Below are 14558 nucleotides of genomic sequence, written 5' to 3'. Positions count from 1 at the left end.
ACTTGTGGAAAGAGACACTTAATCCTGGGAACACAATGATTTAGGAAATGTTTTTTTCCAGGGAAAAATTTAGGATTTGAAAATGATGTAAGAGAGTTGTAGGTTGATAATAAAGGATTTGTGGGAAGAAACACTCAATACTGGGAACACTTAATAACTGAGCAAATGTCTTTCCAGGGGGGAATAAATTTTGGAATGATATAACCACAGTGATAACTACAATCTACTTTTTATTGAACACATGCCATGTGCCAGACACTTTACTAGGGTCTTTATATACTTTATCTCATCAAACCCTTATAACAATACAATCCTCAGAGAGAGATAAAAATTTCCATCTTATTGGTGAGTATACTGAGGCTCTGAAAAGGTTAAAAATTTTACCAAAAGCTGCATTAGTAGTTAAGTAGTGGAAGCTGAATTCAAACTCCATTTGGAATGAATGGTTACAGTGTGGAGGGTTTGGTAGAGGTCATGTGTAGAGAGAGGAATGAAAATTGGTAAATTTGTAAAAATGTAAATTTGAGCATTCTGTTTTTTTTTTTTTCAATTAAAAAAAAAATGATAGATTATTTCCCGCAGCCAGCCTCACATGAGTGGCCCAGTGGAATGCAAACCAAGACATAAACTGGCATTAAACCAGTGCTATGGTTAAGAGGCTGCTATTTGCTCTCGAGTAATTTTTTTTTTCCTTCTCTAGAACAGAACCTCCAAATTTTGGTCAGGCATGTATTTATCTTAAAGGCACTATACTCAGCAGTTTTCCTTGCAGATAGGCTGTGGCCCTGTAACTTTGGGTCAAATAAAGGTAAATAGAAGGGAGCATTTTTCTAACCACTTCTTCCTCCTTTGCATTGCAGTGCAGACAAGCTGGAACTTGCACCACAATTTTTGGTCATAAATTAGAAGGTATGGTCTCTGAGCTGAAAAACCAACCTTCTCAACAGAGGTGTTGCTGTAACTGTCCATTTGCTGGTTGAAATCCCGACTCAGTTGAATGGTCCAGGCTACCTCACTGATCTTCCATAACGATTCTTTGAGCAACTGTTGTAGGAGGTGAAAATCAGATATGAATGTGACTGTTTAATGTGTTTTCTTGCTACTTTTCTGTTACAATATATTCTAGAAGTATAAAATGTATACTATATGGGATTATTCCTTTTCCCATAAAAACTTGATTACTTTGAAACTTTTCTTCTTATTTTAGAAGACATACTCTGTATTGTTCTGAATTTCCAGTAAGAATCAGATCCACAGGAAGTGGAAGTTAACTTCATGTAAGTGCCTTCTGTTTTCCTTTTAAATAAAAATTGCCAAAAGACTTACAATAGAAACTCATCCAATCTGAAACTTAAATTGAAGTTAACATTTTTCAAGGTTTCAGTAGATTTGGAAAAACTCCACTTGTCAAAGTTAGTTTGCTTTATTATTTACTAAGAAAAAGGGACATTTTTGGAATAGTGAGTTAAAGGCCTTGAAGAACCAATTAGATATACAAGCACAAGTTGCCAACTTCAACTGGAGTAATGAAATATTCCTCATTTCATCAATTATTTTGAGCCAGGGCCACAATCAGTCATCTGAACCCATGTCTTTCTTTATTGAACCATATATGAAGAGGTGTTTTTGTCTTTTTGGAGGACAAAATCCATTGCAATTTCTAAAATCTATGATTTCTCCTGCGTTTTCTCTATCTTAATCTTAGAAAGAACACAGTGTCAAAACCATTGAAAAAGTTTGTGAACATGTTTTCTTAATAAGAATTCATTCGATGGATCTTTTGAAAAGAAAAAATTGTACAACCTTGGCATTATAAGGGAAGAAAGCAAATGTAGACAGTTTTGGAAAAAGAAGCCAAGAAGTATACTCAAGATTGGAGGAAGGGAAAGTAATGTTCTCAAGGCTTCAAGAACTTTCCTTCCTAGTAAGAACAGTTATTTTAAAATGGTAAGTGGGGAAATAAGGTAGAAATTATGATAGAGGGAGGGAGGGAGAGATAGAAGAAGCATGAATATAGGAGGAAGATAGATTCTAGACTTAAGGAACAGGAAGAATAGAGCTGTTGCTTTCAAACCTCATATTGGATAAGACTCATTTGTGAGCGTCATCAAGACCTGTAAGCTGTCAGGTACCCCCTCTTAGAGATTCTGATTCTAGAAGGGGGGTTTTAGGGGTAGAGGTGCTGTGGAGACATCACTGAAGTATTACATTTTATAGAAATTATAGTTCACATGAAAAGATGCTCAGCATTGCTAATTATTAGAGGAACACAAATCAACTCTAAATGTCCATAAACAGAGAAATGGATAAAAAAGCTATGGTACATATATACTGTGGAATATTACACAGCCATAAAAAGGAATGAAATAATGCCATTTGTAGCAACATGATGGATCTAGAGATTATCATACTAAGTAAGTCAGAGAAAGATAAATATCATATGATATCACTCTTATGTAAGATATAATTTTTTTAAAAAGATGCAAATGAATTTATTTATAAAACAGAAGTAAACATAGATATCAAAAACAAACTTATGGTTACCAAAGGGAAACATGAGAAGGGGAGGGATAAATCAGGAGCTTGGGATGAACACAAACATGTCTACTATATAAGATAGATAGCCAACATGGGGGCTTCCTAGTGGTGCTAATGGTAAAGGACCCGCTCACCGATGCAGGAGATGTAAGATATGTGGGTTTGATTCCTGGGCTGGGAAGACCCCCTGGAGGAGGGCACGGCAACCCAATCCAGTATTCTCGCCTAAAAAATCCCATGGACAGAAAAGCCTGGCAGGCTATAGTCCATAGGGTCACAAAGAGTTGGACACTACTGAGGTGACTTAGCACAACTAACAAGGGCCTACAGTATAACACAGGGAACTCTTCCCAATATTCTGTGATAACTTATATGAAAAAATAATCTAAAAATGAATGAATATATATGTATAATTGAGTCGTTTTGCTGTATGCCTGAAACTAAGACAATATTGTCAATCAGCTTTACTCCAATAAAACTAAAATACTAAAAAAATCTAGTAAATTTTATAATCAAAATCCTAAAAAGTTATTTGACAGGTCCTTTTTAAAATATAAATTTAAAAATCATTATAAATACCCTTAGCTTACTTTTAAAAACACACCTTTTCTGTAATACATAGTAATAAATACATCCCCTCAAAACTGCCCCCAAACGAAAACAAACTACAATGAGGTACTACCTCATTAGATTAGTATGATTAGAATGGTCATCTTTAAAAAGTCTACAAATAACAAATGCTAGGGAGGGTGTGGAGAAAAGGGAACCTTCTTACATTCTTGGTGAGAATGTAAGTTGGTACGGCCCCTGTGGAAAACAGTATGGAGGGTCCTCAGAAAATAAAAAAATAGAATTGCTATATGATACAGCAAGCCTGCTCCTGAACAAAACTATAATGCCAAAAGATACATGCAGCTCTGTGTTCATAGCAGCACCATTCACAATAGCCAAGACACAGAAGTAATCTAAGTGTCCATAAATACATGAATGGATAAAGAAGATGTGGGACATAAATACAATGAAATACTACTCAGCTATAACAAAGAACAAAATAATGCCATTTACAGCAAGATGGATGCAAGTAGAGACTATCATACTAAGTGAAGTAAATCAGAAAAAGACAAATATCATATGGTATCACTTATATGTGAAATCTAAACTATGACACAAGAGAACCTATTTATGAAATAGATACAGACTCTTGGACATGGAGACCAGACTGGTGGTTGCCAAGGGGGACAGGGAGAGGGAAAGGATGGAGTGGGAGGTTGGGATTAGCAAATGTAAGCTTTTATATATAGAGTGGATAAACAACAAGGTCCTACTGTATAGCACAGAGAACTATATTTAATATCCTATGATTAACCATAATGAGGAATGTATATGTATATATATAGATATGTAGAACAGAATCACTTTGCTGTACAGCAGTAAATCAATAAATTCAATTAAAAAATAAAGAAGCCATAGTTAATTTCTATATAGGTGGTTTATGCACTGAAACTCTGTTGGATTAAAAGCTTCCTGGCTGTGGGCTCCTTGATCTTCTGTGGACTCCTAAAACCAATGTGCTGTTTGTAACGCTAATGTCCAAGTCCTATATGCAAGTCCTATCTTATAGTTTTGGGGATTTGACATTATGGCACTGTTGGCTGTCAAAGTCCAAAAAGTTATGGATGAGAGTAAGATTCTTTTCTGGAGAAGGGGTGCAATATGGTCTTTTGGTGTTTAGACATCAAGAAAAAGATAATGAGAAGCAGATATAGGAGGAAATGGAGTTGTATTTAGGAGCAAAGAAGTGGAAATTATGTTAATTTCTATTTCTCTATATGAATGATGAAAGAATGCAATTGGAAGGAGAGGAGAAAACTTGAAAATTAGAGAAGATTTAAGAAAGAGGGAGAAAAATATTAGTACGTGAAATCTTCAAAACTGTCCTAGATTCTGAACCAAATTGAAGACTAAAGATAGTTGTTCAAATTATGGTAATTCAAAGAGTACAGTTGACACGATCACATCTAATAGTCTAACAATTTTCTCAAGAAAAGAAATGCTGTTTTCTGCCCTTGGGAATTTAATTCTTTCTGGTCAAGGTGAGTAATTTTAGGTGGTTTCATCACCCCATCATCAACAGTTGGTCTGGGAGCCCTCTTTACCTGAAGCAGCATGGTCTCCCACAGCACGATACTACTGTTCTTTCCTAGAAACAGAAATTGATGCAATAAGGGCAAAAAAAAAAAAAAAAAATTCAAGATGTACTTCTCCCTTGCCAGGTTCCCACTGGATGATAGTGTTCCATTTTCAGTTTTCTCCCTACACAGGATGGTTATTTAAGATTAAAATTACTATGTTAGCAATCTTAAATTGCTAGTTCATGGTAAAAATCCAGGCTTTTTGCCAATTTCAACAGTACTTACTGAATGATAGTATTTTAATATTCTAGCATAGATGAATAGTAACATTTTAGAATACTACCAAAAGAAGACTTCTCTAAATACAAGAAAAAGACCAGATCACAAGTAAAAGTTCTTGCTAAGTATGTAACCCACCTGGCCTTATTACAGTATAAGTATTTGGTAGAGAAATGGAACCTGAGGAGTCTAAGACAAAACAGAGCTGTCCACCTTGCATATCAAGTTCACTGTCCTTATTGTCTAGCATGAACACTCATGGCTTAAGACACAGAAGGGATGCCTTGTTCTTCGTGCTCTTGCCTCCTTGAATAAGACCTGATCCCATGCACTTGTACCTTCCAAAGGCTGTAGGAGTTCAGGTATGCGTGTTTTCCACAGCTCTACTAAATTTGGGTGAATTATCTCAGGCAATATCTTCAAAAGTCCTATTGCACCAGCCCCACGCAATTTCCCCACACTAGCGAGCATAGATATTACCTGGAGGATGGAAGAAAAATTACTGATCAACTCAGGGGTATTTAAAGGGCTCACCGACATTTTCCTTTTAATCATTGTTCTGGATTCCCTAGAATCCTTCATTAGATAATCTTTTAACAGACCATCACAGACTATTCTAGAGTAAAGCTAATACTTAGACATCCATCTGTCCAATTTTTTTCTGCAGATAAAAGTGAAAAAGTGTATGGAAGGCATCAACTGAAAATAAATGAAATGTACTAACAGATCTATCTGTGAATTAAATAAGGGCACGTGGAGATACAACTGGAGTAAATGATGCATATGTGGCCAAAAGGAGAGAGAGAGAAATCTGAACAACAGATATGCAATTTGCTTGAATCATTCTCACAGATCAGATTCAGTTTACGCTTATTAAAAAATCATAAATGAAGTTTTAGGAAACATTTCAGAGTTAGGAGATAATCTTGCCAGGAATAAATTTTCATGAGTGTCATTAATATAGCAGAACATTTATTATGCCGTTTTAGTGTTTCTTTTGGTTTGGAGTATCTTTGTCGCTTTTACTATCATTTATTTGGAACTGGAAATATCTGCATTGGTTTAAATTGATCCCGCCTTGATTTTTCATAACTCACTCACCAGAAGTCTGGCTAGTAGCTGTTGTGGTGAAGGAAGTTTCACTAGAAAGAGAAAGCAATTTTCATTACTGTTATGGGGACTAGAAAAATTCAGATTGGGGCTGGGTGTACGAGCGAAGCCCTGTAGCCCTTCAGGAAACGAGTCTCATAAGAGAAAAGTTTTGCTTTGTTTTTGAATGTACAAACCAGCTCCTGTAGAGATGACAAGTGCTGTTGATTCTTCGGCATTCTTCTTCTTTCTTTCCTCTGCCATAAACAGAATCCTGATGATATTAAACAGGTATTTCAGCGTTCCTGTATATTCTGCAGGTACCACGAAAGTCAGGATTCTGGGCCATAGCACCTGTGGAAAACGAAGGCAAAATGAAAGTGCTGCTTGTTCTTTTCCATTATTCCTCCCTGGTCCTCACTGTGTGTTTCCCTCTAGTTTAGAAAACTTCCTCTCATTTGTTATTATTTTGCTCTTTGGGCCAAATCAAAATGAAATCATGAAATCCGCCTCTGCTGAGCACATTCATTTTCAGGCGCTACTGGCCATGAGTGTTTCTCCATGGGGTTGCTGCTGGAATCTGGGACAGGACAAATCTTCACTGTGGGTCACTGCAGGAAGCGCCAGGCTCTGCTCACCAAGTGCCCTTAAGCCCCGCATCAATATGACAACCAAAAATGCCCCATATATTTCTCCAAACTCCAAGACTGGAGTGGAACGCTCCAAAGTGAGACTGATTGTGAATGGATAGCGAATGGACTGTGTTTGCCGTCTGTGCTCCAGGTGCTAACTTCTGTAGTCTGTGTGTTTCACATCCCTTGGAAAACTTGAATATGGTTCATGTCCTAATGGAAACCTAGGTATCGACTTGGACTCTGCCTTTTGTCTTGCCATCTGCATTTAATCACCAACATGCTGAGTTGCTTCAGTCATGTCGGACTGTTTTTGACCCCATGGACTGTAGCCTGCCAGGCTCCTCTGTCCATAGGATTCTCCTGGCAAGAATACTGGAGTGGGTTGCCATGCCTTCCTCCAAGAGATCTTCCTGACCCAGGGATAGAATTCAAGTCTCTTATATCTCTTGGATTGGTAGGTGGGTTCTTTACCACTAGTGCCACCTGGGAAACCCCATTGAATCACCAAGCCTAGACCTTTTTTTCATTATAAGATTTTTCATGCCCTTGTGTATTTCCCTTCCTAATTTTATGACCCATATCCAGTGTCTATGAATCTCATCTCATCTTATATATAGTCTCTGTGCTTAGACTACTCATGTCAATTCACCGACTTCCTATAGTTATCAAATGTTTCAGTTCAGTTCAGTCGCTCAGTCATGTCCGACTCTTTGCGACCCCATGAATCGCAGCACGCCAGGCCTCCCTGTCCATCACCAACACCCAGAGTTCACTCAGACTCACGTCCATCGAGTCAGTGATGCCATCCAGCCATCTCATCCTCTGTTATCCCCTTCTCCTCCTAACCCCAATCCCTCCCAGCATCAGAGTCTTTTCCAATGAGTCAACTCTTCACATGAGGTGGCCAAAGTACTGGAGTTTCAGCCTTAGCATCATTCCTTCCAAAGAAATCCCAGGGCTGATCTCCTTCAGAATGGACTGGTTGGATCTCCTTGCAGTCCAAGGGACTCTCAAGAGTCTTCTCCAACACCACAGTTCAAATGTTTGGCCCTTGCTTAAAATTTCCAGTGGCTCATCAAGGACAAGGTAGGAATTTAGCATTTCAGATCCTTTATGATTCTGGCTCTAGACTACTTTTTCATCATTTACTACTAGATCAGAAATTCCCCAAACTTTAATATGCATCAGAAATGTTGGAACTTATTTGCATGCTGATTCATGGGTCCCACGCCCAGATATGCTGACTCATTTAGGTCTGGCATGTGACCTGGAAATCTGCGTTTTAAATAAATATTGCAGGTAATCTACAATCACACCTTAAAATACCATCCTAGATAAAGCCTCCAATTCATTTAAATTGGTCTGTAGATTGTCTTCTGGCTGTGCCATGTATTTCTGGCCATTAAATCCTTTCCCAGGTTGTTTTTCTTAAGCAAAACGCAGATCCCAAAGTTCCTGAGGTTCAGGTTATTTTAAACCTCAAGTGAGGTCTGAGAATGTGTGCCTTTAACACCTTCCCAGGTAAGTGGGGGTAAGTTTAGCATTCACTGCATTACTACTTGGAAGAAGAGAAACAATATATCAAGATGCTTATAAACTGCCATTTGCCTCCAGATATAAGAGTATGTAGCTAATTTAACACCTGTTTTTGAGAAACCATTATGTGCTGGCCTTGAACATTCTCACATAATTTCTCTGGCCAGAGCGTCAAAAAGCTGATGACAGATGGAGTACCAACTTCTTTACTCCTAAATGGACAGAGCTTTAGAAAGGTGATCAAAGGAACTATGATTGGTGACAGAAGACTCCTTACCTGAGGCATTCCAATGACCAGTGGGTCCAGGGTTTTTAAGACCTCCAGGCTTATTTCTCGGATAGATGTCTCTCCCTTTTCAGTCTCCTGGGAGTTAGGTTTTATTGGTTTCTCCTTTAAGAAAGATGAAGCAGGTGACTTGTTAATAATCCCTGTTGTTGGTCTCCTCTGACCTTGGGTGTGTTCTTAGTCTCTGGGGTGGAGGATAAAGTCACTCAGCTTAAAGGGCTTGAGGAACCCAGTGACCTTGGACTCCAGTATCTAACCCCTGCTTCTAACTGCTCTTTGGAAGAGGGGGGAGACAAAAATGCCTCTGGCTTTTTTCATAGAAAAACAAACACTGTGAACTTCAGTTACCCCCTTTCTCAGGCCTTTCCCCATTTTTCTCTGGGACAAAAATTTCCACTACTTCCTATGGAGTGGACTGCAATTTCACTTGCAGGTTGTAAGATCACTGAGATCTTAGACATGTGTTTTTCAGGCTCTTCATCCAAAGGAACCAGTGTAACAAGTATGGATGTTTCCTGTTTTCTAGAGACAATTCACTTTCTCTGCCTCTCTCCAAACCAGCCCCCAGCCTTGGAGGCCAAGTTGTCTCCTCTCTAGGGAAAACTGTGAGTTAACCTACCTTGCATTTATGATAAGTTAGAAATGGCACCAGTGGAAGGGAAATGAGAACACTAGATGCTGAAAAATTTATTAATAAAAGTGAAAGCTTAAATATGACTTTAGTTACTAAATTGAACTTCAGGTATTTTTAAAAATCCAGTCGAGTCAACTGCACTTGCTGCAGAGCAGCACTCAAGATGGCACCCTCTTCGTACCAGATTCTTGTTGGACATTGAAAACTGGGTGAAGATGTAGTCAATCAGTGGCCAGCCTTCCCGGGCTTCAATGTAGCATTTTTCACACATGGTTTGGATGAGGAGGAGGGTGGAGTTCCTCACCTAGAGTAGGGAATATACATTAACAATATTTCATTTCTTTGGGCAGAATGGAAATTTAGATACTCCTATTCTGTAACCTTTATGGATTGTTCAGCGGGAATCTTAAAAAAAAAAACAACCCTATAAATTGAATGATATTGCTGTAATAGATGGGGCTTCCCAGGTGGCTCAATGGTAAAGAATCTGCTTGCCAATGATCAGACCCCAGGTTTTATCCTTGGGTCAGGAAGATCCCCTGGAGAAGGAAATGGCAACCCATTCCAGTATTCTTGCCTGGGAAATCCCATGGATGGAGGAACCTGGTGGGCTACAGTTCCTGGGGTTGCAAAAGAGCTGAACATGACTGACCAACTAAACAACAACAACAATTACACCCTGTAGGAGCAGGAAGTAATCTATAAGGTTATGATTTAAGTGTCACTAGCAAAGCTCTCTTTAAGCAAACTCTTTCTAGTTCCCACGACATATCCTGGCTAAAACTCAGTTCAGTTAAGTTCAGTCAGTCCTGTCTTACTCTTTGCAACTCCATGGACTGCAGCACGCCAGGCTTCCCTGTCTATCACCAACTCCCAGAGCTTACTCAAACTCATGTCCATTGAGTCGGGGATGTCATCCAACAATCTCATTCTCTGACATCCCCTTCTCCTCCTGCCTTCAATCTTTCCCAGCATCAGGGTCTTTTCCAAGGAGTCAGTTCTTCACATCAAGTGGCCAAAGTATTGGAGTTTCAGCTTCAGCATCAGTTTTTCCAATGAATATTCAGGACTGATTTCCTCTAGGATTGATGGGTTTGATCTTGCAGTCCAAGGCACTCTCAAGAGTCTTCTCCAACATCACAGTTGAAAAGCATCAGTTCTTTGATGCTCAGACTTCTTTATAGTCCAACTCTCACATCCATACATGGCTGCTGGAAAAACCATAGTTTTGACTAGTTGGACCTTTGTCGGCAAAGTAATGTCTCTTCTTTTTAATATGCTGTCTAGGTTGGTCATAGCTTTTCTTCCAAGGAACTAGCATCTTTTAATTTCATGGCTGCAATCACCATCTGCAGTGATTTTGGAGCGACCCCCCCACCCCAAAATAAAGCTTTTCCTTTTCTGTTTTAGCCTATGAAAAGGCTAAAACACTGCCTCACTTAAAAAATCCTCGGTGAAAGATGGCACATTGAAATAAAGTTCCACAATTTCTTATCCACAAACTCAAACTCTAAATGACACTGAAAACTGGGATTTTGTTTCTTAAATTTGGTTCCTACTTGGTGGAGAAACTCAAACTGAACTGTTTTAAAGCAATTTGTTGGTATTCAGTTGCTCAGTCATGTCCGACTCTTTGCGAGCCTATGGACTCTAGCATGCCAGGCTTCCCTGTCCTTCACCACCTCCTGGAACTTGCTCAAACTCATGTCCATTGAGCCAGTGATGTCATCCAACATCTCTACCCTTTCTATGTAGTGTGAATATGCATACATTTTCTTGAAGAAATCTTAATAGGTTTGATTGTGGGCTACTATCACAGTAACACTTTTTTCAAATCTGAAAAATTGTAAATTATGAAATATGTCTTGCTCTATGGATTTGAATAAATGGTTATGAACCTGTGTCACAAGTTTTTTAATAATTTGGCTTCAATTCGTCTATTGGATTGTTTTCCTGGAGGATAGAAACCTCAGATCTAATTCCTTAGTGAATGGGTCTTTTAATGGAGAGTAGGAAGAAAATAATTTTTCACAGGGAAGCAGGGTCCCAAGGTTGCACACACGGACTCTGTAATCTCCTTAACTGAGGAGAAAGAGGTAAACCTTCTCTGTATATTTGCCCAAGGAGTGAGCGCTTTCCTGGAAATTTCTGTCCTCTTTTATTCTACCCTAAATCCTAGCAATGCTTCAACTGGCTTGCTCAATTACTGGGTCAGGTTTATATATATAATCAGTTCAGTTCAGTTCAGTTCAGTCGTTCAGTCGTGTCCAACTCTTTGTGACCCCATGAATTGCAGCACGCCAGGCCTCCCTGTCCATCACCAACTCCCGGAGTTCATTCAGACTCATGTCCATCGAGTTGGTGATGCCATCCAGCCATCTCATCCTCTGTTGTCCCCTTCTCCTCCTGCCCCCAATCCCTCCCAGCATGAGAGTCTTTTCCAATGAGTCAACTCTTCACCAAAGGTGGCCAAAGTACTGGAGTTTCAGCTTTAGCATCATTCCTTCCAAAGAAATCCCAGGGCTGATCTCCTTCAGAATGGACTGGTTGGATCTCCTTGCAGTCCAAGGGACTCTCAAGAGTCTTCTCCAACACCACAGTTCAAAAGCATCAATTCTTCGGTGCTCAGCCTTCTTCACAGTCCAACTCTCACATCCATACATGACCACAGGAAAAACCATAGCCTTGGCTAGACGGATCTTTGTTGGCAAAGTAATGTCTCTGCTTTTCAATATGCTATCTAGGTTGGACATAATATAATCACTCCATTATTATTTATTGCATAGCTTTGATTATTTTAACCATAGTTATTGGTGACCAAAGCCTCCTGGGGGAATTTTCTTCTCTTCATTGGCTTCTGCATAGGGCTTTGATCCAAATAAAATACAATTTTCATACAAAATAATACTATAATTGCTAATTTTAAAAATTTCTCACATAAAAGTTCTATGTCTTTTTCAACATGGAATACTTTAATCAGATAATCAGGAGATATTGAGAAATCTGTTGGGCATGTAAGACTTTCTATAGATGCTCCCTGACTGGAAAATAGGATATCTCTGCTCAAAATAGGGTTCAGGGGTTATTATTTTTGGAGGAAGAAGTATCATCTTTATAATTAACAATTAATTTTAAAACTATTTAACTAGCATAGCAGAATCATGCTCTAGACCAAAATCTTTTTTTTTTTTTTTCCTACTGAGAAGCCCTTGAGAATGTGCTTCAGAACTTTACTTTGATAGAGTTTATCTTATTAGGGAAAGATGGAGTTCTTTTAAAAGTAGAATTGGTCACTGAGCTCTTTATAAATCAGTCTCATAAGCACATCCTTAAAGAGTCAAAACTATTTCATTTACTCCTAAAGCTATCATTATCCAAATAAAAGTCCCCATTAATTCTCTTACTTTAATACTGAGGTCACCCATGACGACTTTGACTGCTTTTTCAATTGAAGTGATATGATCCCTCAGCTTGGGCTCTGAAAGACAGAAAGAGAAATTGAGAAGCCTGCTTCAGTAGGAGTACAGTACATTCTGGAATTGTTGAAAACCGATTAGAGTTATGGCACATAATTTCAAAGTCTCTTGTCCTTAACATTTTATATTGTTCACTTCCTTCCTACCTTCTCCTTTTTCAACTCTTTATAGATGTTGACTGCTTTTTTGGTTCTCTGTTACACTTTGTTTAACCTTGTTTAAATTGTTAGATTCTTAAGTGCAGTCAATACATCACACCTAATGGATTAGCCTTAAATTTTGGAGACCACCTCAGGTTTCTTTTGCCAATTTTTCAGTAAATCACAGGGCAAACTGAATTTTTTTAAAAAAACTATTATTTTGTTGTACAAAAATGAAAGATCATATTCTATTGAATCTAAGGTATCAATTTTATGAGGCATCATTAGTTTATATTGCACCGAGTGAAAACCTATAGTGGCTAATGATAATTAAAGACGCTATCAATTATAAGATGCATTCTGAAATTGCAAAAATTAACAGTTTTTAGAATGAAAAATGAAAATTCATTAAATTCTCTTTTCTAAAAGTACAAATTTTTAGAACATTGTGCATTCTTACACCCACCCTCAGTTTATTGGGCCACTTAACCAATACCTCCTTTCAATTCCAGATTCAATTCTCAAATATTCTATTCCTTTACTGATTGCATCCATAAATATCATGAAAGAACAGAGGTAACTGGAAATGCCTATTTAAAAGTAGTAGATTGATTATAGACAACTAAGAAAACCTAGCTTTACTTGAATATGATGTTCTGTAAACTTCCCAAAGACACAGGATCAAATTAGAGACAGTGCACAGATTTCAATCTGCTTCTTAATGCAAAAGAAACAACTCTGGTGTCATCCCTATTCTTACCTTCAGCATTGATAGCTGATCTTAACAAAGTCAAGATTCCCATTCGAATGGCTTCATGATTATTTCTCATTTGTTCATCAAAAAAATCCATCAGGTCTGCAGGGTTTGAATGGGCTGTGGGTTTAAGAAATACTGGAGTCAAAAGAACTCGTTTTCACCTTAGGTAAAATTCTTGTGAATGGGAAGACGATCATTCTATGAGAATTGTCAAAGTCACCCTTTGGTTGGTAATCAGATTTTATTAGGCCCATACTTCTTTAGTATACAGAATTTAACAGTTTGGTCCCTAAGAGAGCTAGGCCCACTTCTGTTCATACCTGTGAATGTAACCTTATTTGGAAATTAGGTTCTTTGTAGAGAAAACAAGTTAAGATGAAGTTGTATTAATTCAATATAGCTGGTGTCTTTATAAGAGATGGATAGAAGACACAGACAGAGACACAGAAGGATGCCTTGTGAACATGGAGGCAAAGTGATGCTTCACCATCTGTGCAGCTGGTGGGGGTAGGGAGGAAGCAGGTAAAACTGAAGAAAGGTCTGGATAGAGTGGACGGGTTTGGGCTGGAAATGATAAAGCGAAGTAGTTAATTAGGCTGGCACATAGAGAAATGGAAAGTACAAAAACAGAGGGGCTGATTAGGAGAGAACTAGGCCAGGCTAGAAAGGTATGCAGTGAGGTAGTGGAGATGACACATTTTGGAGAGGGTGCAGGTGTGGGAGGTATAGGGTGTTCTTGTCCCTTGCCCTGAGAAACTATTAGAACATGGTTTTGTATCCTGACCCCAGGACCTTGGTGTTTCCTCTGCAACTTGTGTCAGGTTGTAGATTCTAACATAGTGATGGGCAGGATTGTGATGTGAAAGAAAAAAGAGTGAAGGCTGGAGAAAATGATAAGGGATAAATACCAAGAGTTGACAGGGAAGAAAAAAAGGGTAACATTAGTTTGATAGAGTGTCTAATAATCACAAATACCAAGAAAAAATGTATTTCCTAGCCTTAGGGTTACCAACTCACACTGGTTTGCTTGGAAATAAACCCAAGCATATATGGTCA

The 14558-nt window shown here is 38.4% G+C and overlaps 1 protein-coding gene across 1 annotated transcript in view; it reads right to left on the bottom strand.

Moving 5' to 3' along the window:
* The window catches only part of MROH2B (maestro heat like repeat family member 2B), a 73258-nt gene that overhangs the window by 43660 nt on the left and 15040 nt on the right, over positions 1-14558 (bottom strand). The window contains exons 10-18 of the mRNA XM_005889725.2: positions 13506-13619; positions 12534-12607; positions 9311-9433; positions 8487-8600; positions 6236-6392; positions 6051-6091; positions 5288-5429; positions 4695-4738; positions 937-1044 (exon numbers count right to left, since the gene is read on the bottom strand). Of these exons, the coding sequence (XP_005889787.1) occupies positions 937-1044; positions 4695-4738; positions 5288-5429; positions 6051-6091; positions 6236-6392; positions 8487-8600; positions 9311-9433; positions 12534-12607; positions 13506-13619 (917 nt within the window). The remainder of the gene's footprint in view (positions 1-936; positions 1045-4694; positions 4739-5287; positions 5430-6050; positions 6092-6235; positions 6393-8486; positions 8601-9310; positions 9434-12533; positions 12608-13505; positions 13620-14558) is intronic.

Source organism: Bos mutus, chromosome 20 (assembly GCF_027580195.1).
Source record: "Bos mutus isolate GX-2022 chromosome 20, NWIPB_WYAK_1.1, whole genome shotgun sequence".
NCBI lineage: Eukaryota > Metazoa > Chordata > Mammalia > Artiodactyla > Bovidae > Bos > Bos mutus.
This window is presented reverse-complemented; position numbering and strand designations above follow the sequence as displayed.